General features: G+C 41.7%; 1 protein-coding gene across 1 annotated transcript in view; it reads right to left on the reverse strand.

Moving 5' to 3' along the window:
• Window positions 1-11,837: 11,837 nt before the first annotated feature.
• Mtfr2 (mitochondrial fission regulator 2) overlaps window positions 11,838-26,371 on the reverse strand; it is a 20,393-nt gene continuing 5,859 nt past the window's right edge. Inside the window, exons 2-7 of the mRNA XM_036168993.1 lie at window positions 22,626-22,730; window positions 22,119-22,231; window positions 18,984-19,219; window positions 15,958-16,303; window positions 14,844-15,015; window positions 11,838-12,577 (exon numbers count right to left, since the gene is read on the reverse strand). Of these exons, the coding sequence (XP_036024886.1) occupies window positions 12,572-12,577; window positions 14,844-15,015; window positions 15,958-16,303; window positions 18,984-19,219; window positions 22,119-22,231; window positions 22,626-22,730 (978 nt within the window). The 3' untranslated portion in view covers window positions 11,838-12,571. The remainder of the gene's footprint in view (window positions 12,578-14,843; window positions 15,016-15,957; window positions 16,304-18,983; window positions 19,220-22,118; window positions 22,232-22,625; window positions 22,731-26,371) is intronic.

The raw sequence follows: 26,371 nt of genomic DNA on the forward strand, positions 1-26,371 counted from the left end.
CCAGCCACACCATACTGAAAGCAATCTGACACACCCACTTCCCCACAAGGATGAGGGAACTGGCCGGATTGCCATGGCCCACTTTCTGCTATTTAAATTATATTTAGAAGACTCGCTATTGATGTGCTAATTTGCAAATAATGCCTTTGTTCCCATTATAACATTGAAGATTGTCATCGCCTTTAGAAAAAGAAAATTTTCTGAAGTGCCAAAGAACTAACAGTTTTATACGCATCCAACACTCACATAACTTTGGTAGCTGCTGCTGCTGCTGCTGCCAGAACCCTTCCAGAACATGGAAAGCGAGGTCTAGAGACAGCCAATTAGTCATTTGGGCACCTGCTCCTCCCTCCCACTTCTTGCTTGCCAGGGGCAGGACACTAGTGAGGTCACCGTAACAGGATCTCGGCTATGGGCTATCCAGAGAGTGGTGCAAACCACTATAACTGCCTTCTGACAGGCACATGTGTGCACATGCATACACACACATGCACACACCTGGTGCTATCCACATTGATGGGGGTCTTTATACAAGGCAACAAAGAACTCCCACCCAGAGAGAGGAACAAACAGAATCCACGGTGACCCCAAATTTTGGTGAGAAATAAGTGGAAAGTGATACATGGAAACAAAGCAAGAATTCAACACAAATGTCCACCAACCTGGAATTCACCATCCCACTATTAATGCTACCTAAATCCAAGAGGCTATTACTGAGAAGTTCCCAGGACCCACAGAGTAGAGAGAACTAATCCCTCTACGTTGTCTTCTGACCTCTACATATATGTAACATGGGTGTACCCAGATACACACACAAATTAATATAAAAATATATCGTTGCTTTGACATTTTGATTATGTTGTAGAGAGGTTCTTCTCTAGTCATGTCTGTTTGGGGTCCTAAATCCCTCCTGCATTTGAATGTTTATTTCTTCCTCTTGATTAGGGAAATGTCTGCTTTCATCTCCTTGAATACATTCTCAATGTCTTTACTGCTGACCTCTGTTCCTTCCATCCCACAGATTCCTGGGGTCAGTCTCTTCATCATATCCCAGAGTCCATGTTCTTTTTCATTGATATTTTTTCCTTATTAGTGTCTGAGTGTAGAAATTTGTCAATGTTGTCCTCTATCCTGATGTGTCTTCTGTTTGGTTGAGGCTATTGGTGAAGCTTTCCATGTTTTCCTTTTATTTTATTCATTTTTTTCATTTTCAATAGTTTCTCTTTTTTTCTATTTTGCTGTTCCTTATGTCTTGCTGCCTTTCCACTCAGTCACAGATTATATCCTCTTTCAGGTCTTTGTTGTGAAATAGTACTTTAACTCTATAAAGATGTGTTACACTTGTTTATGCTGCAGAATATTACTTTAACTATATAAAGGTATGTTGCTTGTGTTTATGCTGCATTTGTTTAATTATGTGTTGCTGTTTCACCTTGCCTGCCTAAGGCACCTGATTGGTCTAATAACAAGCTGAATGGCCATTAGCTAGGCAGTAGAGGGATAAGCAGGGCTGGCAGGCAGAGAGAATAAGAAATAGGAGGAATCTAGGCTTGGGAGAGAGGAGAAAAAGAAAGAGAAGAGAATGAAGGAGAAAGAAAGGGAGACACCCAGGGCCAGGCAGTCAGGCAGACAACACAGACGAAGCAGTGAAATCAGGACATACAGAATGAAAAGTAAAAGGCCCCGAGGCAAAATGTAAATGAAGAGAAACACACACACACACACACACACACACACACACACACACACACACACACGAACATGTGCATAAGCCATACACACAACAAACCTAAAAACATATTGTCTTAGGGTTTCTACTGTTGTCAAGAGATGCCTTGACCACAGCAACTCTTATAGAGAAAACATTTAATTGGGTGGCTTACAGTTCAGAAGTTTAGTCCATTGTCATCATGGTGACACACGGTAGTGTGCAGGCAGACATGGTGCTGAAGAGGTAGCTGAGAGTTCTGCATCTTGCCCAGGCAACAGGAAGTGAACTGAGGCATTGGGGATGGCTTTAGCCTATGAGACCTCAAGGTTCACCCTATAGTGACACACTTCCTCCAACAAAGCCACACCTCCTAACAGTGCCACTCCTCATGAGCTTATGGGGGACAACTATATTCAAACTGCCACCCATACATATAAACAAAGTTGGGTGAATGAAGGGGAATAACAGATAAAAATGTTTGGGGGTTTGTCTGTTTGTTTTTAAGGGGAAAAAAATAAGGAGCTGGAGAGATGACTTGGCAATTAAGAGCACTTGTTCTTGCAAAGGAATCAGGTTCGATTCCCAGATGGCAGCTCACGGCCATCCATAACTCCAGTTCTAGGGGATCTGTTACCCTCTTCCAACCTCCTTAGGCGCCAGGCACAATTGTGGTACACAGACATATATCTAAACAAAACATTGACATACATAAAATAAATTAAAGCCTTTTTTATACATACATGCCTGGCATGGTGGCACATACCTTTAATCCCACATCTTTAGTCTCAGCACTTGGGAGGCAGAAGCAGGTAGGTCTCTGTGAATTTAATGCTAGCCTGGTATACAAAGTGAGTTACAGGATAGTCAGGGACTATACAGAGACCTTGTCTCAAAGCACAAAACCAGAAACATCTGCTAAATGTTTAGAGTTTTAAAAGTGGAGGTGGACTACAAGGGAGTCAGGGAAAGATGAAGTGTTGAGGCATCTTCTTTCTGGTTCCCTGAGAATTGGAGGGAGAGGGTTGGAGGAGTTCTGTGCTCTGCTCTTCCCTATGGTCAATGCTGTTGCTAAGTCTATATTGGCAAAGGGTCTGGGTTCCCACAGTTGACTTCACCATGGCAGTGTTTTCTTCGCAAACCCAGGGTCTCTCCTGGCACACTTAGATTTTCAGTCTGTGGGCTGGGCAGGTCCTCTCACCCTCCCAAGACCTCAGATCCATAAACCCTAGCAGAACTAATGTTTTGAGCTGAGGGGTGTCTCCCAAGTGTGTTGAGAGTATGGGAAGCAGCCGCAACAAAGAGATGCTAGCAGCTTTGGATTTTGACGGCACCCTAAGTATTTATCACCTGCTGGAGGGATGCAGCTGTGGCTTCTAACCACGCCCCTGGAACTTGGGAGTTCTCAGCCTCTCCAACAGCTGGCTCCAGAGGTTATCCCACCTTCTGTCTCTGGCATGGAACAGTCAAAGCCCAGAGTAACTCTCAGGAAATGAGATCCTCTCCAGGCCATGGTGGACAGAGCTCTCTCCCTGTGCACTTCCCAGTCTGAGACAGGCTCCTGCCACCTTCACCCTATCAGGATCTAGCCCTCCTCTTCTCCACAACTGTGTATCTGGGCCTTCCCTTTACGAGTGGATGAAGCGGGCCAAACTGAAGCTTATACAGTTTGGCATTTTACAATGAACCATCTCCCCACACCTTTAAACGGCTTTCATAAATAAACCAATAAAAATGAAATATTCATCCGTGACCAACCACAAACAAAACACTCCTGCAAATTTGGGCGCTGGATAAACACATGAGGAAAGATCTTAAGTGAGCACAAGCATTCAAATCCGGGATGTGGAAGACATGTAGTAAGTAAGCAGAATGCTTAGACCATAAAAAGCAACAAAAGGAACATAGGGAATTGGTGTTCAAGACAACTACACTCACAACAGTGTGAATGGAACTGTGTTCTCTTGGCAGCTACAATGAGTATTTCTCCCAACCTGGGGATGGTGCCTACTTCTCTTGGAATGATAGTGTACTGAGCCCTGTGGGGCAGAAGTTGATCACGTAGAACTTCTCCCAGCCGCCACGGACAGGAACCAAAACTGCCTTGTCCTCCAGTGAGGCTTCAGAGCCGTGGTTCTCAACCTGTGGGTCGCGACCCCTTGGCGATTTCATAACAGATATTTATATTACAATTCATGACAGTAGCAACATTACAGTTATGAAGTAGCAACAAAATAATTTTACAGTTGGGGGTTACCACAACATGAAGAACTATGTTTTTGTTTGTTTGTGTTTTAAGACAGGGTTTCTCTGTGTAGCTTTGTGCCTTTTCCTGGAACTCACTCGGTAGCCCAGGCTGGCCTCAAACTCACAGAGATCCGCCTGTCTCTGCCTCCCGAGTGCTGGGATTACAGGCATGCACCACCACCGCCCGGCTCGTTTTTTTTTTTTTTTTTAATTTAACTTTATTTTACACGCATTGATGTTTTGCCATGGGTGTTGGGTCCCCTGGAACTGGAGTTACAGACAGTTGTGAGCTGCCATGTGGGTCCTGGGGATTGAGCCCGGGTCCTCTGGAAGATCCGTCAGTGCCCATAACCACTGAGCCATCTCTCTCGCCCTGAGGAACTATATTAAAGGGTCACAGCACTAAGAAGGTTAAATACAACTGCTTTAGGCAGGGTGGCGGTGGCGCACACCTTTAATCCCAGCACTCGGGAGGCAGAGCCAGGGGGAATCTGTGTGAGTTCGAGGCCAGCCTGGTCTACAGAGTGAGATCCACAACAGGCACCAAAACTACACAGAGAAACCCTGTCTTGAAAATACCAAAAAAAAAAAATAATAATAATTAAAAAACAAACAAAAAACCACTGCTTTAGAGTAACTGGACTTCTTTCACTCAGGCTGCTGGCCCTGGGCTATCACATACTGCATAACAGAAAAGAGGTATAGAAATCAACTCTGAGAAGTCACTCAGTCACACAGCTAGTTGGATAATGTCATTTTATTAACAATGTACTTTTAAAAACTCAATGTCACCAGGTCCACACACACATATCCTTGTAATCCTAGTACTTGATAGACAGGGACAGGAGAATTATGAGTTCAAGGCCAGGTTGGGATAGTTATTCTCTGTGTAAAGAAAGGGAAGGAGAAGCTGAGTACAGTAGTGCACACCTTTAATCCCAGCATTTGGGAGGAAGAGGATCTCTGAGAGTTCAAGGCCAGCCTAGTCTACATAATGAGTTTCACAACAGCCAGAGAGATACATAGTGAGACCCTGTCTCAAAAAAAAAAAAGAAAGAAAGAAAGGAAGGGAGGGAGTACAAGTGGGTGTATTTCTCAGTTCCTTGGCTTCCTGGGTTCTCTGTCAGGGGACCTTAGTCCCTTACTCCTGGAACCAGGTACAGGCAATAAGAGAGTATAAGCTATGGAAGATAAGAGAGGAGATCAGGGAGCAGGATGGAAGCAAATATCTTAGAATGGAACTCTATTTTGTCAGTTTTTCTCAAAAAACCTTACCCTGAAAAATGCATCTCAAATGACCAAGGCTTATAGAGATACAGGAGAACCAACAAACCTCCACAATGATGTGCTCTGTACAGTCTACAATCCCAGCTGTAAAGCTGGCCTCCTCAAATGGCACATATCACATACACTAGCAAAGTGTCTGAAGAGGGAACACCTGAGAGAATATAGACTGGATCCAGTTACAACTCAACTGAGTAGAATTTACCTAAAGAATTCTGTCTAAACACTTGATAATAACAAGCCAAGTGAGAGGATCAGTCAAGGCGAGACTTTTTATTGTTGGTCTTTAAAGATGGGATTTCTCTGCATAGCCCCGGCTGTCCTAGAACTTGCTTTGTAGATGAGGCTGGCCTGGAACTCACAAAGATATGCAAGGCAAGCTGTAAAGGTATTTTTCTGTGTGTCTAGGACCAAACATGGTACCTGAAGCACAGCATCCTTGTTTGGTTTGGTTTGGTTTGGTGGTTTGGTTGGTTTGGTTTGGTTTGGTTTGGTTTGGTTTGGTTTAGTTTGGTTTGGTTTGGTTTGGTTTAGTTTGGTTTGGTTTGGTAGTTTGGTTTGGTTTGGTTTGGTTTGGTTTGGTTGGTTGGTTTGGTTTGGTTTGGTTTGGTTGTTTTTTTCGAGACAGGGTTTCTCTGGGTAGCTTTGCGCCTTTCCTGGAACTCACTCTGTAGCCCAGACTGGCCTCGAACTCACAGAGATCCACCTGCCTCTGCCTTCTGAGTGCTGGGATTAAAGGCATGCGCCACCACCACCTAGCTGCACAGCATCCATTTCGGAATCTAGATGTCAGAAGCACAACTGTAAGTAAAGGTGGGACAGTCCCCTATATACACACAGCTGACATCTACATGTGCACTTGAAATATGTGCATGGCAGTGGTGTGCACCAATGCATTCATAAATGAAAAATAGAGAAATGCTCATTCCTCCCTATTTTCCATCAAAAAGAAGAGACTGGACCAGGCAGGTATGCAGTTATAATCCCAGCTATGCAGAAGACATAGGCAGGAGGATTGCAAGTATGAGGTCAATCTCGACAAGATCTGTTCTGAAAATTAAATATTCTCAGATCATACACATTATATGGGCTATCATCATTTTTGTGGAACTCCTAACAGTGGAGTAGGGTGCCTCTGGTTCTTTTGAACCCTTTTTCTCCTACTGGGCTGCCTCGTCTAGCCTTGATATGAGGGTTCATGCCTAGTCTTACTGTAACTTGTGATGCCATGCTTGGGTGGAAGGTCTGCTCTTTTCTGAAAGGAAAAAGAGAAGTGGATCCAGGAGAGAGGAGAGGTGGGAGGGGAAGGGGAAACTGTGGTTGGAATGTAATATATGAGAGGAATAAATAAAAATATTCTTAGAATTAATAAAATATAGTGATCAAAATATTTTGGGATTAGTCTTTAGAAACCTCAGAGGCAGGGAGTGGAGACTGGCAAGTTAGCTCAGTAGTGATTTGTCTAGCAATCATAAGGCCTGGATTTGTTCCCCAGAACAAAAAGGGAGCTATAGGTACCTCAGAGTCAGAGTACAACACTTGCTTAAAATAAATAATCACTGAGTCACTTGAAAAATCACACCTCATGATAACCAAACTTATTACCAGCTCCATCATCTACTCATTCTTTGGGCTTGTTTCTTGCTTGGCTACTTTTAAAAATCAAATTCCTCCTCAAAGGACAAATAATTACTCTTTTGAAGTTGTTTTCCAGAATCCAAGGCAGTTCTTAAGTAGACACTTCCATGCTCCGTGAGCAGAAAAAACCCTGGGCTCCGCAGGACTCTGGCCACTGGATCCACGGTGTGGTCAGGGGTGTTGACCTTGCCCCCGTGCCCCCAGACCAGCCCGCAGTGCTGATCAGGACCAAAGTATTGGTGAAATTATTGAGGCAACTCGATGTAGTTAAAAGGGAGGTTTATTTTGTGGGGTAACTTACAAGTAAAGAAGGGATGAGTTACAGGTCCTGGGAAAGGTGTGCCGCAGTCCAGCGGTGTTCTCTGGAAAACTCTGTTCATTCTATCTCCAACGTCCAGGATCCAGGAACCAAGAGAGCTGGCACATTGGGATCTTGGGTCTAAAGGGCTCCTCTCGCAGCCCCGCCTCGCAGGCATGACAGTTACCGGAAGCCACAGTGGGGGTAGTACTTCCAGGTCAAAGCTGGAACAGCCACCCACTACACCAAAGGGCCGCTCTATGGCTCAGGAATGAATGGTTCCTAGTACAGTGACAAAGCCGAGGAGAACCAGCCTTCTGCAGGCCTTAGGCAATCTGGTGTAAATCCTAGCCATGAAACCTAGCTGCACAGATTTGAGCAATTAGCTTGCATTTTATCTTCTATTTCCTTACGTAAAGTCTGTTAGAAATCATAAAGGTCATTGTTTTTTTAAGTTTATTTAAGCAGCAAGATGCTTGACTTGCAGAGAAAGCTAAGGTTCATTTTGTACCCCTGCTTGAAGCCAGCTTGCCCTACATATAACAGCTATGTGTAGAAATGCTAGAAAACTATCCTGAGCTTAACAATGACAACATTAAAATTCGTGAACAAGGTAAGCAAGGATTTTGTTTTGCTTAGTTTTAGGTTTTTTGTTGTTGTTGTTGTTGTTGTTAAAACAACAAGAACAAAAAAACTTCCTGGGTATGAAGACCTGAGTGACCCTGCCACTAACTGAGAAAGGGGCTGTCTTCACAGAATCAGTATTCTGCTCCATACTGCTTCCATCTGATGCCAACCAAAACAGAACATTGGCCATTCAGTCTTTGCTCTGATTTTGTAAGTGCAAAAGGCTTGTGCATGAACGCCAGCTTTATGTGCAAGAGTACGATCAAGGAAGGTGAATGAGTGGACAGAGAAACTGTGCAGTGGGGACGTGCTTAGAACCAAACCGGGTCTTCCTAATGGAGAGTGTGTTTCTGCTCTATCACAAAATCCTGACACAGAAGTTTTTTCAGTAGACACCTGTCTGCTGGTAGAATACATCCGGATCTTCACCCTCCTCTTCCCAGTGTACACAGACATGCTGCCGTCCACCTAGAATCTGATCTGCCTCACAGACAAACCCTGTGCTTCACAGCTTGCTTTTTGTTAGCTCACTAAGTGGAGCCTGCCTCTAACCTTAAACTACACCACAGAACCATCTGCCCTGCCATCTTCAGATTACTAAGACCCTTGTTCTCAGTCTCCAGTCTTTCCCTGGGTTTCTCACTGGCCGTGGCCATACTGGAGTCTCTCTGGAGGCTACTTCACAAAAGAAGAACCACATCCACACTGAAGGACCACACAACACCAGGGGCAGCAGCAGAAGGTGGCTGCATTGTGGATCAGGCAGAGGGTTGGGCTGGTTGTACACAAGATAGTTGCTGTTTTTTCCCCCAAGACTAAGTTAGACCTAGAGCCTTCTATCATGCTGGGCAACTGTTGAGCTACATCCCCAGCCTTCCTTTCACTTTCTGTGACAGTGTCTGAATTCCCAGCCTGACCTTGGCTTCACTCTGTGGCCCAAGCAAACCTTGAACTGGCGATCTCCCTACCTCAGCCTTTCAGGTAGCTAGAAAACAGTTCTGGGTCACTAGACCAAGGTAGTTTGGGGATTTGTTTTTGAGACAATCTCTTGTAGCCGAGTTGACCTTAAACTCCTGATCCTCCTGCCTCTGCCTCTCAAATGCACAACCACACTCAATTTAGGCCCAACCCTGATAGTTTTGCATTTACATCAAGACTATTTTGACAAATGGGATACTGTGTGTCAAAAGAGGTCTAACAGTGGCATGCACGGATTATTAATCAGGCACCCTGGGTTCAATCCCAGCTCTTGAACTTGGTAGAAAACACCCTGCAGTAAGCTGCCGGAGTCCTATACACTCTGTTGTCTTCATCTATAGAATAGGGGTAACTATCTCTCTTGAAAAGCTGTGCTAAGCCAAGTAAACTATATACCTAGTGACTGTTGAGTATAGGAGGAAGTAAGATAAATAAGACCCAGTTCCTACCCTTTTGCTCAGAAGAACCTGGTGAGACTGGAGAGAGTCAGTCCAGGAAGCAACTACTGCAACAGATCTAACAGCAGAGAGAAGCTCGTGGCTCCGGGTAAAGAGCAGTCAATAGCACGTCCACTGAAAGGCACTAGAGAAAACGTCCTGAAGCAGGAAGAGGAATCCTATGTGGTGGAAACGGCAAACAGAGACACGGGGTTGTACCGTGTGTTCTTTTGTGGGTCTGAAGTTGTATACCTCCTCTCTTGAGCAAGACTGAAGGACTGAAGTCATAGGGAATGGTGGATGCCATAGGGTGGGGGAGCTTGTCAGGGGCTCAGGCTTCAGAGCCAGACTGCCTGGGTCATGAGCCGTGGCCCAGCAGCTTCCAGTGGTATAATCTTGGGTCTAGTACTGACCTCCCCATTCCTCTGAAAAGAGTGTGATGGCTGGACTTAACAAGTGAAAGCTCATACAGCACTCAGTATTATGGCTAATACAAACTAAGTGTTCACTGAATGTGGCTGTTCAGATTAGTCATCATCTAACCACAATCAGGATTACGGAGGCAGGAAGCATGGTATGGCTTACGGAGAAGGCTGGCAATAGCAGGCTAAGCACAGCCCTGTAGCTACCAGCTGTGTAAGGCAGAACTAAACTGAAGGGTCCTTGGGGAGAACAGCCAGGCAAATGCCACAGACAGATGATGCAGGCTGCAGCGCCCCCAGAGGGGAACCTTCAGCACACCTGACTCCATCACCACACCATAACTCCATGGCCTAGTAGGTGGCTCTTGTAGTAGGAAGGTTTCTCCAATCCTGCCAGGCCTCTGCAGTCCTGTGGCCAGCTTATAAAGTAATCACTCAGAAACTTATATTAATTATAACTGCTCGGCCATTAGCTCAGGCTTATTACTGACTAGCTCTTATGCTTAAATTAACCCATAATTCTTATTTGTGTTCAGCCACATGGCTTGGTACCTTTTCTCAGTTCTGCCTTGTCAGCTTGTTTCCTCTGTGACTGGCTGGCAACTCCTGACTCAGCCCTTCCTCTTCCCAGAATTCTCATTGTCTACTTACTCCACCTATACTTCCTGCCTGGCTACTGGCCAATCAGCGTTTTATTTATCAACCAATCAGAGCAACACATATTCACAGCGTACAGAAAGACATCCACAGTAGGCTCTAAAATTGCTAATGCCCCAGTCAGGATTAGCTCTTGACCCAGATGCTGGACTAATACCAGGGGACATGAAGGGAAGATGATCTTTTACACAATTACAATGCATGCATGTATTAGAATGCATGTATAAACTCTAGTTACTCAGTCAAACTTCTATCACCTTACCAAGATAAAGCTGAGATAAAAGCAAAACTTATAGTCATGTTACTCTGTGCTTTTCCCAGCAGTAAAATAGTCCTATCAAGCTTAGGAACTTGGAAGAATCCTACAGCAATCTTGAATGTTAACAACTAAACCACACCATGCCTTGCTTAATTACTGACTCTTAACAAGTATCTATTTGTGGGGCAGCCAGATGGCTCGTGGGTAAAAGCACTTGCCGTTGAACCTGATGACTGGAGACTGAGCCTCCAGAGCCCATACGAACAATTCCTGAAAACTGTCCTCTGACCTACACATATCCACATCAAACAAGTAAATAAACAGAAAGTATAATTTAACTAAAGATCCATACCTATTTGCTGGGGGAAAGTTGACTTAGCTTAATGATATGAGTAATCTTAGGTTTGTCAAGGATATGGCTATTTATAATGTATGACTTCCCTTTATATAAGCCGCTTGTGCAATTAATACTTAATCCAACCTTGTTCTGTCCATGACTTCTAAACAGCTGTCATCTGGATGTGGTTAACAGCTGTTGTCAGCCTGGGCATGCTCGATGTTGTACTTCCCTCTAGTGGTAAATATAGAACATTACAGCCTTAAGGGTTTTTTGACTCTTGAAATTCGTAGCTACACTGTTTTTACACACTTTATCTATAAACTGAAATGCTTTCAATAATAACACAAAGTTTCAATAAATAGGTTAAAATTTTATAAGTGTTTCCCATGGTTAAAATGTGGGTTGGAAAATCCATCTGCCTGGATTCAAATCCTAACTCACTATTTTAATAAGCTATGAGATCCTGGGAGATTAACTGGGCTAGTAACTCCCTCTGCCCAGTTTCTCATCTACCGAGTGAGGCTAACAAAAGCCTACACCCATAGTATTGATGTGGGGATTGAATGGGTTAATATTTGGAAAGCACTAAGACTAGCCATAAGTGCCATTCAAAACAGAGTCCCTACTGTATGATGGTTTTTATTTCTAAGTTCTTTACAACCAATGTTAATAAATCAAAGTGATGGGCAAGTTAGGCTCTTCTGAAATCAGAGACCCTGGCAAAGTGGGTGGATGCTAAGTCCACTGACATGGACTATACCTCCCTGCTCCCTGGCTGTAGCCCAGGCTAATGCATGTCGGGGGAAACATGCAAATTTGTGTTATCACATTAACATACAGATGAGGAAAGAATGTCTAGTGCAAGGTATGTGTTTCATTTGTATCACCCAAGAAGCTCTAACTATACAACTACCTCTCACAAAGAAATCAGACTTCATAAAATATAATATAACTTGAATTGTTATAAAACTCAACCAAGTTCAAAAGATCCATTTATTGTACAATCTATTTACAAAAAAAATAAAAATAAACAAATTGGGTGCAAATGTAATAAAAAAAAAAAAAACAATGGAAATATGCCAGGTATATGTATGTGCAAAGCCAGTGCAGATAAAACTTACCAAGAGTCTACTTCTACTTGCTGTACTTAGCAGTCAGAATAGTTGATCACCTCGGGAAGTTTTAGAAACTTCAATCCTCTATGACTAAAACTAAAGCTTAATGAAAAGAATTATCTGTTGTTCACTGAAAATCTCCAAGTTGCTGAAGGCCAAGTCAACCGGATCACACCAATTTACAAAGGAGTTTAAATAGGGAGCCATTAACTGTATAGGGAGTCATTGAAGCATGTATTCCGTTTTCACTAGCACTCACACAACGCGGGAAGCAATACACCCAACTCTCTTCAGTAGCCAGTTAACTGCTAGGTCCCAAAACCAGGGACAAGCATTTTTAAACACCTTTCTCAGACTGGGTACAGATAGATCCCAGGATATGGCTTAGTCACCCGAAGAGAGGTTGTGATTCTCTGAAAGGCAGCGAAGGATACCACAGAGCATTTCTGGATCTGTCTTTCCAAGTGTAGGCAGAGCTTTCCCTTCTGATGCCTTAAATCAAGGCGTTTATATATCAGTTCTTCCCTTAGATTGCTGACTTTCTGCTGGAGAAATGGGTCATCAAAACTGAAACAAAGCAAATGTTTAAACAGAAATTACTGAACTGTTAAAAAGAGAGAGAAAGAGAAAGAAAGCAGGCCAGGCCAGTACGAGATGACCCTTAGAGGTTTAGTTCATTCAACAGCAAACAATGAGAATAAGCTAAGCTATGTCAGGAGCTGGGCTCAGAGCTGAGGACTCTTGACTTATAGTCCAAGACTGACAGCCACAGGGGACATCTACCACAGCAGGAGTACAAAGAAAGGCAAAACCACTCATCTCTTGGGCCACAAATCAGAAGACAGAGCCAGAAAACAGTCAAGGTCCCACAATTCCCTCTACAACATGTCCCCCATGACTTGACACCTTGGTAGTAGCCCCCGGCACACCCTAGTTGCACCATGCTGTGAACACAGACCTCTGGGAGATGCCACCCACATTCAAACCAAAGCAAGTTTCAGTCAACAACACTGTGAGTCCCTATATCCAGCCTGAAACTAAGTGCTATTTCAGTAAATGGAAAAGACTTTTCTTCTCAATTGCTCGTGGTTAGAAAGTACTAAGAAAAGACAGGCAATGGCTCTGTGGGAACAGACACCTGTCTCCAGACATGAGGATGAGTTAGATCTCCAGGACCCACAAGGCGGGAAAGGAGAACCAACTTCCTCAAATTGAGACACACACACACACACACACACACACACACACACACACTTTTAAATGCTTTTTTTTAAGAAAGTACTAAGAAACAGTGAATGAGCATCAACAGCACATTACAACCCAGTGATACTTTCACTGATCCACTACTACTGGGAAATAGTCTTTCTGTGCACACCATAAAGCTCTGTAAATAAGAAAAAAATGAAAACATAGATGCTATGTGCTTGTTACAGATGCAGGAATGGTTTTTGTTATTTCTTGCTCATTTTCCAAATACCTCCATCTAAGTTCGGTTCATTCACATAAGAGGAACACATGGCTACAGAAGCACTTCTCCCTTGCAAAGAACCAAGTGCTACACAAATGGTAGAATCAAACATACTTCAGACCGTCACATACTGAAGATGCAACTTGTAATTCCAAAGAGAACTACTTTCTGCCTTCTTTGTTTTGTTTGAAGGAGGGCAGGTATTTTGCTGGTTTGTTTTAGGGTACTGGGCATTGAACCTACTGCCTCATGCATGCTAGCCAGGCATGCTATCACTTAACTAGATCCCTAGCCCTGAATTTTTTACATATATAAAACAGTGTTCTGAGCTAACATTTGATTAAGCATCACATAGAGCACACACACAGTAGCAACCTTAGTTAGGGACTGCACCTAACTAGCAATGTGCCTTTCTGGAAAGACACGCCCCTCCCACACCGTTATGCTATTTAAGCAGCCACAGGCATTTCAGCTTTCCAGTCTCTCTGCTGCAGGGCACTCTTGGGTGCCATCTACTGATTTTAGATGGCGTCCCTCCTCCAGTCCTCTTGGTTGCAAGGTTTATTCTGATGTCTGACCTCAACTAAACAAGTATGAAATCATCCCGTAAAGTATAGCTTTTGATGCATCCAATAAACACTGCTTTAAAGAGAACTGATTCTGGCCAGGTGGCACAAGCCTTTAATATGTCAGCATTCAAGACACAGAGGCAGAACTCAACCTAGTGAGCTCTGGGCCAGTCAGCACTCCATGGTGAGCCTATCTTAGGGGTGGGGGTGCATTATGATCCTGTTTGCTTTTCTTTAAAGAAAAAACAAGGTTAACATCCCATTCAAATAAATAATTCAAACCCGCATATTTGTCAGCATAATGGAGTATTCACATGCAGTATGGTTAGGCTGAATCTATTACACAGCTCTTCCCTAGTGCTCTTAAAATTTCAACCATCTCATTCAGACTACAGATAGCAACATCAACTTAGCACCTACCTAGGGCAAACCATTCTAAGCACATGCATCTGTATTTTCAAGTCATGTTTTATCTCATGGTAAGCTAAAAGCAAAATTGGCAAGAAAAAAAGATTAGCATTAAAAAAAAACTAAACCAAACAAAAAAACAACTAATGGACAGGCCCACCATAGCAACTCATAGCTCTACTCTAGAGCTTGAGAGGCTAAAGGAGGTGGATTTCCCCAGGTTCCAGGCCAGCCTGGGCTACCATGTGAAATCTCACCTCAAATAAATAATAGAAAACAAACAATGTATTATTTATCTTCTACAAATACTTCAAGAGAATCTGTATACAGACACTGTCATAAAGAACATACTTGAGAAACTAAGTCAGTGCTTCATTACACAACTCACCCTTGAACTTTCTGGACTAGAAAATGGAGAACACTCCCAAGATCTACTTTCTTTGTCAAAGGAATCATCTTGAAATGCAAACTTCTGCTTAAGTGCATGGGCTATTAAAGACACTGGATCCCATTGTGAACTCTGTCTTTTCCTCTTCTGAATGGGTCTACCACCTGGTGACCTATTTTTAAAAAAAGACAATCAAATACATTAAAACTTCGATGCAATTTTACCTCTTTGTTCACAAACATAACAGGAATATGAGCGAATAATCTAATTAGTCTTTAAGAGATTTCTGCCTTGAACTGAGGAATCTAAAGGGTATTAAGAATTCAATATCAGAAACCAAGAAACCACATGGGTTGGGGCCTCTCACAACCTGTCATGACCCAAGGATCCTCATTTTTCACTGCTACAAACCTTAATTTTTAACCAAAATTCCCAGGGTAGAAAAATTCACTAGGCAGACCAGGCTGCTGGCCTGGACTTGTGATCCCGCTTCTGCAATACAGGGACCATAGGCATGCACCATGTTGTCCAGCACCACTGAAGAGATTTTAAAGATATCTTTTTAAGAGCCAGGCACTCAAGAGGCAGACACAGACAGATCTCTTTGAGTTCAAGGACAGCCTGGTCTAAAAGTGAGTTTCAGGACAGCCAGGACTGTTACACAGAGAAACCATGTCTCGGAGAAAAAAAAAAAAGAAAGAATGAAAAAAGAAATCTTTAAGAATGTTTGAAAGGACTAGATTCATGAAAAGTCATTTGGCTAGTTGTTCATTAGTTAGATCAGTCAGTCAGTCTTCATTAAATTACAACTATTTAACCATGCTACTCTGGAATTTTTCATTGAAGGGTAGGTAACCAGCCTCAGAGAAAGCAAAATGCTGGGTAGAAGGAACTACTGTATTCCTATTCTTTACAACATGAGTAAGTATAATTAACATTTCAAAAAACAGTGAAGTGTGGCAGACAACTTAAGAAATAGTCAAAAAAGAACTAAAGGTGACTGTCTCCCGGAGGTGGCCACACGGGCTAAGAATAAGATATGCACACCAACTCTCAACTTCTCTGAAAACAACTGATAAAATTTCAGTTCTTTCCCCAAATTCTGACGACATACCTTTCAATGGGTCGAAGTCTGACCTTATTCAGGTCCTTGAGAACATCCAGCATGTTTGGAAGGTCGCTAACTCTCTGGCTTTCTGACTGATGGCTGCCATTGGTCTTGTCAACACCCGAGTGTTGCTTTTTCACTGCAGTTGCCGGATTATCTCTGTCAGTAGGTCCAGGTGGCATAGGAGGAAAACACGGCTGGAAAGAAAACTGAGGCAGAGGTGGTGGAGGAGGAGGAGAAGAAAGTACTGAACTAGGAGGGTGACCTGGCTCCGCACTCAGCCCAGCAGCCGCTGATGACGACGACCACAGCACTTGTTCCCTGCTGGATTCATCGCTCAGGTCACAGAAGCCTAAAACAAAGTAGTCTGCTGAAAACCCAAAACCATGCGCAATTCACTCCAGCATAATATACAAAATCAGTGCGAGACAAGCCACTAATGGCCTCTGGGATACAACTAAACTACTGACAAAAAAGCCAGCCAACCCCATCTGCTGAGTAAGTCCTAGAAGTGGACATCTGAAGTGCCAGTTCGTTTCTAATCCAGTCAGGACATCTCAGGGCACACCCTGAAGGATGCAGTGCAAGAGGAAAAAAGTGATTCCTAGGAATCCATAGGAAACCTCAACTTCACTCTCCAGTTTTAAAAGCAAAACATTAACAACTTATAATAACTCAAATTGATATATCCGCTCTAAAATGACATTTGAGAAACAGGTATATGACTCTACAGGTGATATCCTATGATGAGTATTTAACTTTCTCATAAATCTACTCCTAAAGAGCTGTGAGTAAACATCCTTGCTTAAAAACAAAGGGTATAGTCATGTATAATTGTTTATACACCTATATAAAGTATTATATAATTTAACTAAATATATATGCTATATTGTAAATATATGCTATATCTATTAGTATGCGGTATAAGTTATTTGTATATTATGTACACATAAATATATATGTAAATTTTTAGTAATCATACTTACATATACCCTCTTACAACCAAATATGTTGTGAAAAGAAATCAGAACCTATATAGCTGAAGTCTCCCGGTTTTTAAAAAAAGATTTTCTTTTTATTGTGAATTATGTATGAGGGGTTTGTGCATGTGAGCCCAGGTGACCATGGAGGACAGAAGAGGATGTCAGAGTCCTCTCCAGCTGGGGCTGTAAATGGTTATGAGTCACCCAATATGGGTACTGAGAACCAAACTCAGATTCTCTGGAACACTAGAATGTGCTCTTAAGATACATCTCCAAAGGCTTAAAAAAAGACATCTGGAAAATATAATTCACCTGAACTTGGTGAGAGTATCATCAAAAACTAAAGGCAAGCTCAAAAGATGGCTCAGCACTTAAGAGCACTGGCTGCTCTTCCAGAGGCCCCGGGTTCAGTTCCCAGCACCCACATGGCAGCTCATCTAACACCAGTTGCAGAGGGTCTGATGTTTTATTCTAGTCTCTGCAGGCACCAGGTATGCAGGTGGTGCACATACATGCAGGAAAACACCTATACACATAAAAGAAAACGTTTTTTACATCACCTGGAGACCAGGTGCCGGAGAAACGGCTCAACTATGGCGAGCACTTGTTGCTGCAGGACCAGAGTGTGGTTCACACACACGGCGGCTCACAGCCACCTAAAACTCCAGTTCTGGGCTCCAATGCCCTCTGCCCACGTCTGTGGGCAGCAGGCACATGCATGGTGCACAGGCATACATTACAGGCAAATATTCATGCACATAAAATAAATCTAGGGCTGGAGAGATGGCTCAGCAGTTAAGAGCACTGGTTGTTCTTCCAGAGGACCTGAGTTCAATTCCCAGCACCCACATGGTGGCTCACAACCATCTGTAAGGAGATCTGGTGCCCTCTTCTGGCCTGCAAGCATGCATGTAGGCAGAACACTGTATACATAATAAAATAAATAAAATAAATTTTAAAATAAATATAAAAAAAGTTAATGGCGCACACCTTTAATCCCAGCACTCGGGAGGCAGAGGCAGGTGGATCTCTGTGAGTTCAAGGCCAGCCTGGTCTGCAAAGCTACACAGAGAAACCCTGTCTCGAAGGTAAAAAACAAAACAAAACAACAACAACAACAAAAAAAAACTAGACTATAAATATTCATGGTCTCAAACCTATTCTGCCCTTTCAAGCCAATATATCTTTTCTTCCTCTTTAATTTCCATTTTTTTCTTTCCTTTTTAAAAACTATTTATGGGCTGGACAAATAGCTCAGTGGTTAAGAGCACTGACTGCTCTTTCAGAGGACCCCAATTCAATTTCCAGAACCCACATGGCAGACTCAAATTCCAGGGGATATGATACCCTCATACATAGAGGCAAAAAAAAAAATGGACATAAAATAAAAATAAGTAAGTCATTAAAAATATTTAGAAAAATAAAAATTATTAGTTCGGGGTAATTGGTATTAGTTTTTTATTTTGTTCTGTTGTGGTGTTTCTGAGAGGTTTTCAAGAAGCCCAGTCTAACCCAAACTCTGGGTAGCTACAGATAATCTTCAACAGATTAATCCTCCTGCCTCTACCTCCCAAGTTCTAGAATTATAAGAGCACACAATCATGTCCTGTTTTATGCGGCCCTATGGGTTTAACCCAATGCCTCGTGAACATGAGACAACACTCTATTAACTACCCCTAAGCCTTATTTTTGGTTTCTGAGATGTGGTCTTCCTCTCTGGCTGAGACTGGCATAGAACTCAAGGCAACCCCTCTGCCTCAGCCTCTTGAATTCTAGAATTACAGGCATGAGCCACCAGGCCTGGCTTCCAAGTCTTTGCTGCAGAATTAGAAAAGCTTACTTAGAAGTCATGACTTCCTAATAAAGATCTTCACTAGTCCAGGTAGCTCTTCTCTGTAGCCCTTGGTTTATTCTGAGTGACTATCAGACAGAATTCCACATGGCCATCAGCCTTCTATGATGGATTTACCGTTGTTCACATCAGAATGGTGCTCACTAAGTATCAGCTCAGTGTCACTCTCATAGGAACAAAACTCTCGTCCTACTCACCCGCCTCTTTACTCTCTCTCAGCTCCTGCATGACCACTATTGCAGCAATCTGGGACCGAAGCAAAGTGAGCTCATCTTCAAGGGCAGCTATTTTCTTAATTGCGGCCTCACTTACTGGCAGATCGTTTTTCGCTGGTTTGTTCTGTCTTAGAGAAGGTGATGATGGATCCCAAGTTATTTTTGATGAATGGAAAAGAGCAATTTCCCCTTCCTTCTCCTTTTTCCATAGACTATGTCTGTGGGTGAAAGGAAAGAAGAAACAAGAGGAGGAAACTGTTCAACGGAAAAGGAAAAACTCAGCTACCCACGCCTTTAGTCCCAGTACTCGGGAGGCAGAGGCAGGCTGAGTTCAAGGCCAGCCTGGTCTCCACAGAGAAACCCTGGAGAGAGGGAGAGAGGGAGAGAGAAGGAGAGGGAGAGAGAAAGGGGGAGAAATAGGGGAGTGGAGGGAGAGAGACAGGGTTGAAGAGGAGATGGCTCAATGGTTAAGAGTGCACACACTGTTCTTGTAAAGTTAGTTAGCTTTTTGGTTTTCTTCTTTTGAGACAGGTTCTCATGAAGTCCAGGCTGATCTGGCTCCCAGAATCTACGTCAGATAGTTCAGCCCCTGTAACTCCAGGTCCAGGAATCCAGAGCACCAGCATTCACAGGCACATACTCCCTTCCCCACCACACACATGACAAATAAATAAATTCTTCAGGAAAAAGAAAACAGGGGCCAGGGATGTAGCTTAGTACAGCATGCTTGCCTAGCATGTGCAAGGGCCTGAATTTAATCTCTAGCACACAAATATAAACAACAAGCTAAACAAAATCAGAGTACCTCCTCTCTGCCCTGAGATGATCCCGACTCACAAGAAAAAGCAGCTCACATTATAATTTACTTTTGGATTCATATATAGAACACAAGGCCAACAAGCAGCTGGGAAGTGAGAAAATGAACCTTTCCTCAAGGCGAAAACAAAACAGTCACCCTACAATTGCTTTACTGGTTGACTTTAAATAGTGTGAGTTTATTCAGAAATTCTACATACTAAGTTCTGAAGGCCTTAGGGTCAGCTTATATCTTCTAAATTTCTGAAAATTAATAAACCAGTTTGACACATAATAAATTTAGCTAGAATCTTTGACTAATTGACATGCATGGTGTTAAACACCTCTATCTGAATAGTCTAACATATAAGTCAGTACTTGCTAGGGGTATAAATACATCCAAAATTTGAAACACAGCCCACTTCAGTATTCATGGAGTGATTTGTTTCAAGAACCCTGCAGACACAAAAGCCAAAGATGCTCAAGTTCCCTATATAAAAGTGCACCCATGCACATCCTTTGCTTATTTTATCTCTAAAATACTTAAGATACCCAATACAAGACCTTTATGTCACTTTGTTTTTGTAAATACAGCATAGTATCTAAAATACAACAAATTCAAGTTTTTGCTTTTGGGAAATTTTCTCCCTAAATATTTTCCATCTACCATATTTGATTTCATTGTGTAGAAACTATATGAGAACCCATGGATACAGAGCCCATATGGAAATCATGATAGAGGGTTAAATGCATAAACCTAACATTTATTTTTAAATGCCTTATATATAAGAAGAGAAAACATATTAACATGGCCCTGGACCCGGCTGTTAACCCACGGACCTGGAATTAGGTTTAAATATGAACAAAGCATTCAAGGGCTCTGCTGACAACTCAGTCTCTTTCCACCTGTCCCGGAGACCTCACCCAATTATTCACACAGCCAGGCTTGATCAGCAGTTCCAGGATTTCCTACCTGGTCTGAAACCAGTCCAAAAACAAACACCCACTGAACATAGGTAGACCACAAGACTCCAATCAATTCCACAACCTAACTCGAGATAGCCAAGGTCCCACTGCAAAAGTATAAGCAATATGAAAAATCAAGACAATATGGCCCCCAAATATCACCAGTCCTACAGTAATATTCCTCATCAAAAAGAATTCAAATGAATCTCAAGACAAAGAATTTTAAAAGAGTCATTATAAAGACTTCAAAGAGCTTAAACAGAAAATAAACACCTGAATAAAGTTAGAGATGACAAAAATAAATTCCTGGCTGAGGTCCAAGAAAACACAAGCAAATGAAATAATGAAACAATCTAGGACATGAAAAATGAATTCAACGGAGATTGAAATGTTGAAGAAAATACAAATGAAGATGGAAATGAAAAATTCAACCACCCATTCAAAAATGGAAAGCCTTGCCGACAATATGGAAGTGAGAGAAAACAGAGTGTGTTAGAATCAGAAAAAAATATAGAGGAAATGGATCATGAAATCAAATAAAATGGTAAATTAAATAAAGGAATACACAGAAACTTTGGGAGAAATTGAAAAGAGAAAATCTGTGAATCATGAGAATAGGAGAATTCCAAGCCAAAGGCATATATCATTCAATAAAATCATAGAAGAAAATTTCCTATTACCAAGTAAGGAGATGCCCACTCAGAGCCAAGAGGCAAGCAGAACACCCATTGGATCAAAAAGAAATTCCCCATGCCACATTATAGCTAAAACATTGAATATACAGAGAAAGGATGTGCAACCTTCAAGAAAGAAGTTACAATTCATATAAAGGCAAACCTATTACATCAAATACCAGCTGATTTCTCAATGGATATTTTAAAAGCCAAAAGATCTTGGAGCAATGTACTTCAAGTCCTAAAAGACAGATCTCGACCCATGTACACGAGAACACCATTAATTGGACTCAGAAGTTTTTATACCCACAAACACACACACACACACACACACACACACACACACACACACACACACACATGACAACATGAAATTGGGAAGAGAGTGGAGAGGCTATAGAAAGAGTTGAAGTGGAAGGGTGAGGGGTGATTTGTTAAAAATAAAATGTATTTGTATATGAAAGGGAAAAATAATTTTCAAAAAATTTAATGCAAAACATTTAAATATATACTAAGAAACAGCTAAAAAATGAGATGCCATTCCTCTATTAGAAAAATATCAGGACATACCATGTCACAAAAACAAGACAAAGTTGTCCAGTCAGCAGGAACAAACTTCAGTACACACAAGAATTCAAGTTTTAGGCTACACCCACGTCCCAAGACAAGCATATAAAATTACCGAAATCTGAGATGACCGGCCTCTTCATCATTTTCCACACACAAAACATCAGCAAAAGATGGAACCGTAGGTTCATGATCATCAGACTCCTCAGAGTTCAAGTGAGGGATCAACTAGAATGAAAGTGGAAACAAAGTCAGAGCTCCATTGGGAATCAGGGAAAACACACGCCTCATGCTTCAGCACAGTAAATGAATTAATAGTCCAAAACGTAAAAGGGAAAAATGCTGGAGAAATGTTACTCTACAACCTAGGCATACAACATTTTCTCCCCATAAATAATCTCATCTATCACACAGCAAAAATATAAAAAACATTAGGGTAAAAACAAGCTCCAGGTATTCTTTGTACCTGTCTTTGGATGTAATTAAAGAAACAAAACACATTGAGATTGATTTATTTAGAGCCGTCAGTAAAGGTCCTTGGCTTGCAAGCACGTTTCTTTTCCTTCTATCCTATTTTTCTGGGAGTACCCAGAACTTAAACAACACATGGTGACTAACTTACCTCAAAATTAGGTCTTGGACAAGGTTCTAAAGGAAGTAGTCTCCCAATAATACGAATGATACTCCGAGCTGACCCATAGTCTTTATTTGGCCAAATCAGCAAATCCTATAAATAAAGCTTTGTTTAAAATACACTCCAGCTAAATATGTTTATATATATATATATATATATATATATATATATATATATATATATATTATTTATTTATATTTTTATATATATATGTGTGTGTGTGTGTATACACATATATATATATACATATATATATATGATATAACAGATGTAGTAACATTTATGTATACAAAGAAAACATAATAGCACATACTTGAAGTGTATTCCTTGAAGAATTAAACTTTATTAACATTATTTTGAAAAAAAACACTAAAGTGCAATCAATAAAGTTTAGCATGGATACATGAGATCCATGCTAAATTTGATATCCAGAACTCTTGTAAAAAAAACACTGGTCATGGTAACGCACTCCTCGAATCCCAAAGCTGGAGAGGCAGAGATGGGCGGATCCCTGAGGTCTCCTAGAGAGCCAGCCTAGCTGAATCAAGGAATCTCAGGCCAGTAAGAAACCTGTCTCAAAAAAGGGAAGAGACAGCTAGAGATGGCTCAGAAGTTAAAAGCTTTTCCAGAAGACCTAGGTTTGATTCCCAGAATCTACATGGTGGCTCACACCCATCTGTGACCTCAGTTCTAGGGGACCTGAAGCCCTCCCCTCTAGCACACAAGTGGTGCAGAGACACACACAGGCAAAATATATATCAAATTAAACAAACAAACAAACAAAAATAGTCAAAGTCCTAAGGAATGAGCTGTGGCCTCCACATGCACAAATATGCAAATATATTCTCACACAGACTGGATATATATCTGTGGTGTGTGTGCAGGGTTGTCCACCTCCATCCCAGCACTTGGGAGACAGAGATAGATGATCTCAAGTTTGAGGCCAGCCTGGGCTACAATAGACACCCCAGCTCAGATATCTCAATATCTTGGAGAATGAGGCGGCTATTCTTGGTTGTCAACTTGACTGCATCTGAACTAACTAAATCTAAAGGTGGAGGGCACACCTATGAGGAATTTTTTTTGCTTAATTTGAAGTAGGAAGATACACTTCTACTCCAGATCTTAACGTGGGAAGACATATGCCTTTAATCTGGGCCATACCCTCTGCTGGAAGCCTATATAAGGACTTGGAAGATGGACACTTTTGCTCTTTGCCTGCCTGCCCTTGCCTTGCTAGCAAGTCCATCCTTCCCTGGCATTAGAGCCTTCTTCAGGATTCCAGTCTACTGAAGACCAGCGGAGACATCCAGCCTTGTGGACTGACAACATCTGGATTCTTAGACTTTCTGTTCATTGCCAGCCATTGTCGGGTTAGCTGGACCACAGCTTGTAAGTCCTTCTAATAAAGCTCCTTTCTATAGAAAGAGATTCATTCTGTAAGTTCTATTTCTCTAGAGAACCCTGGCTAAAACTTTATGCAGAAAAGTTATCTCTCTTTACCTACAAAAGAATTCCATCTTTTGAAGCAAAAGCTGGTAATTTCAGCTACTGTGTGAGGGTTTATATATAGCCCCAGCTACTCAGCAGGCTTAGGAAGTAGGACTGTTTGAGCCCCAAAGTATATGGCTAGCCTGGGCAATTTAGGGAGATGGAAAAAAAAAGGAGAGAGAGAAGGATAGAGATAAGAGAAACATCTGGCAATTTCAAAAAAAAAAAAAATCATAGATAGCCAGGCAATAGAGAAAATACTTGTTATTCCCTTTAAGGGAAAAATTAAAAGAACAATAAATCAGATCCTAGACAATTCAGAGTTATTTATATGGCAGTTTGCATATGCTGGAAATTGGCTCTTTACAAAGCATTTAAACTGAATGTCCTACTGTAACAAATATTTCGTCCTTATTAGTGTAAACTACAGCACTCTCCTATTAGCACCCTTGTAAGAATATTTTATAAGTAGTATAATCAATAATCCCATAAATTCACAATTTTAGAACTCAGAAGAAAACCTGGATTTCAGAACCACTGGCATGCAGAATGCGGTCCAGGTGAAAAAGTTAGGAGGATTTTTTGTACATGTCATTTCAGACAGTACTCTCACTGAATTGCCCAAACTAGCCTTGAATTCAATCTCTACCCCGGTCGCCTTCAACTTGAGACCTTCAGGTACAGGAGCCTTTGTTTCACTGGCAGCTTCCTCTCCTCCATTCAGTTGTGAACTCTTTGAGGGCAGGCCCAGATGGCCTCTAATTTTACTTGCATCCTTCAGGGAAGTAACTGTCCCCATGGATAGACAAGTATCATCTCAGATGCTCTCCAGAAGAAATATATTACAAGTACATATACTAATATAATGGATATTTTTAAATTACTAATGAAATCATTTTACCTTTTTTCACTAGGTCTTCAAAATTTGTTACTTTTACCTATAGGAGAACTTAACTCAAACACTTAAAGTACTTAAATGTGGCGTGTGGCTGGGTACCATGGAACACGCCTGTAATCCCAATACCTGGGGTTGCCAGGACAGGACTAAAAATTCAAAGCCATCCTGGCTTGTGTTTTAGCATATACAAAAACCCTGTGTCAAAATTTAAAAGGAAAAGGCAGGACAGGAACATGTGGCCAGCAGCTACCATATTAGATAGCACACTCTAGAAGAAACAGATCCTAGATATCTGTTTATAGAATATCAGATGGGAGACCTAAGCACTTCTATTGAAAGTATTCTACACTCAGTGGTATGAAGTGTGCTTACAATTCAAAGGCCCCAGGTTCAAACATACACACACACACACACAAACACACACCAAGAAAATGAATGAAGGCAAGGGAGATGACTCAGTGAGTAAAGACACTTCCCACCAACCAAACACCCGGTAACTTGAGTTCAATCTCCAGGACACATATGGTAGAAGGAGAGAAACAACTCCTGACAGTTGTCCTCTGACTGCCACACATGTACCACAGTACACACTCTTGCACACACATACATACATATATATACATATATATATATACATAAATAATTAAAATAATGTTTTAATACCTTTAAAAATAAATAGAGAGACACTCAGCGGTTATGAGCACTTGATGCTCTTGCAGAGGACCTGAGTTCGGTTCCCAACACCCACATGGCAATTTATAATTGCCCTTAATTCCATTTCTAAGTAATCTAACACCCTTTCCTGGCCTCCTTGGGTACCAATCATGCACATGTGGTGCATATACATGCATGTAGGCATCCACACATAAACACAAATTAAAAATAAATATTAGATCGTTCATATGTGCAGCCCTGCTAAGAACCAGAGGTCATGGTGAAAATACACAGTCATCCAGCTTGTAGTTGGTGTGTCTGCATGACTGGCTCTGTGGTTCCTATCCCCAGGAACTCTAGCTCCTCTAACTCTTTCATTCCTTAACTGGCCATCTTCATTACACCAAGGACCTCACCACCTCTATTCCCAGTCGAGAGCTCTCATTTGGACTTTACTGATTTTCCTACCAAGCATGGATTTGCTGGTTAATTACTTCAGTGACAATGCTCCATTCAAAAGTACTTCATACTCCTGCTGCTAATGAATAGCCCCTAATTACTCTTACAGGGGAAAAACTCACAAAATATTTTTTCAACTATAAATTTACATTGACATCACTAGTATGCTGAGTTTCCCACAAGTAGACAGTTTGCAATCACTTCATGTCATGTATGTTGATCCTAAGCCAAA

This window comes from Onychomys torridus, chromosome 19 (assembly GCF_903995425.1).
Source record: "Onychomys torridus chromosome 19, mOncTor1.1, whole genome shotgun sequence".
Taxonomy (NCBI): domain Eukaryota; kingdom Metazoa; phylum Chordata; class Mammalia; order Rodentia; family Cricetidae; genus Onychomys; species Onychomys torridus.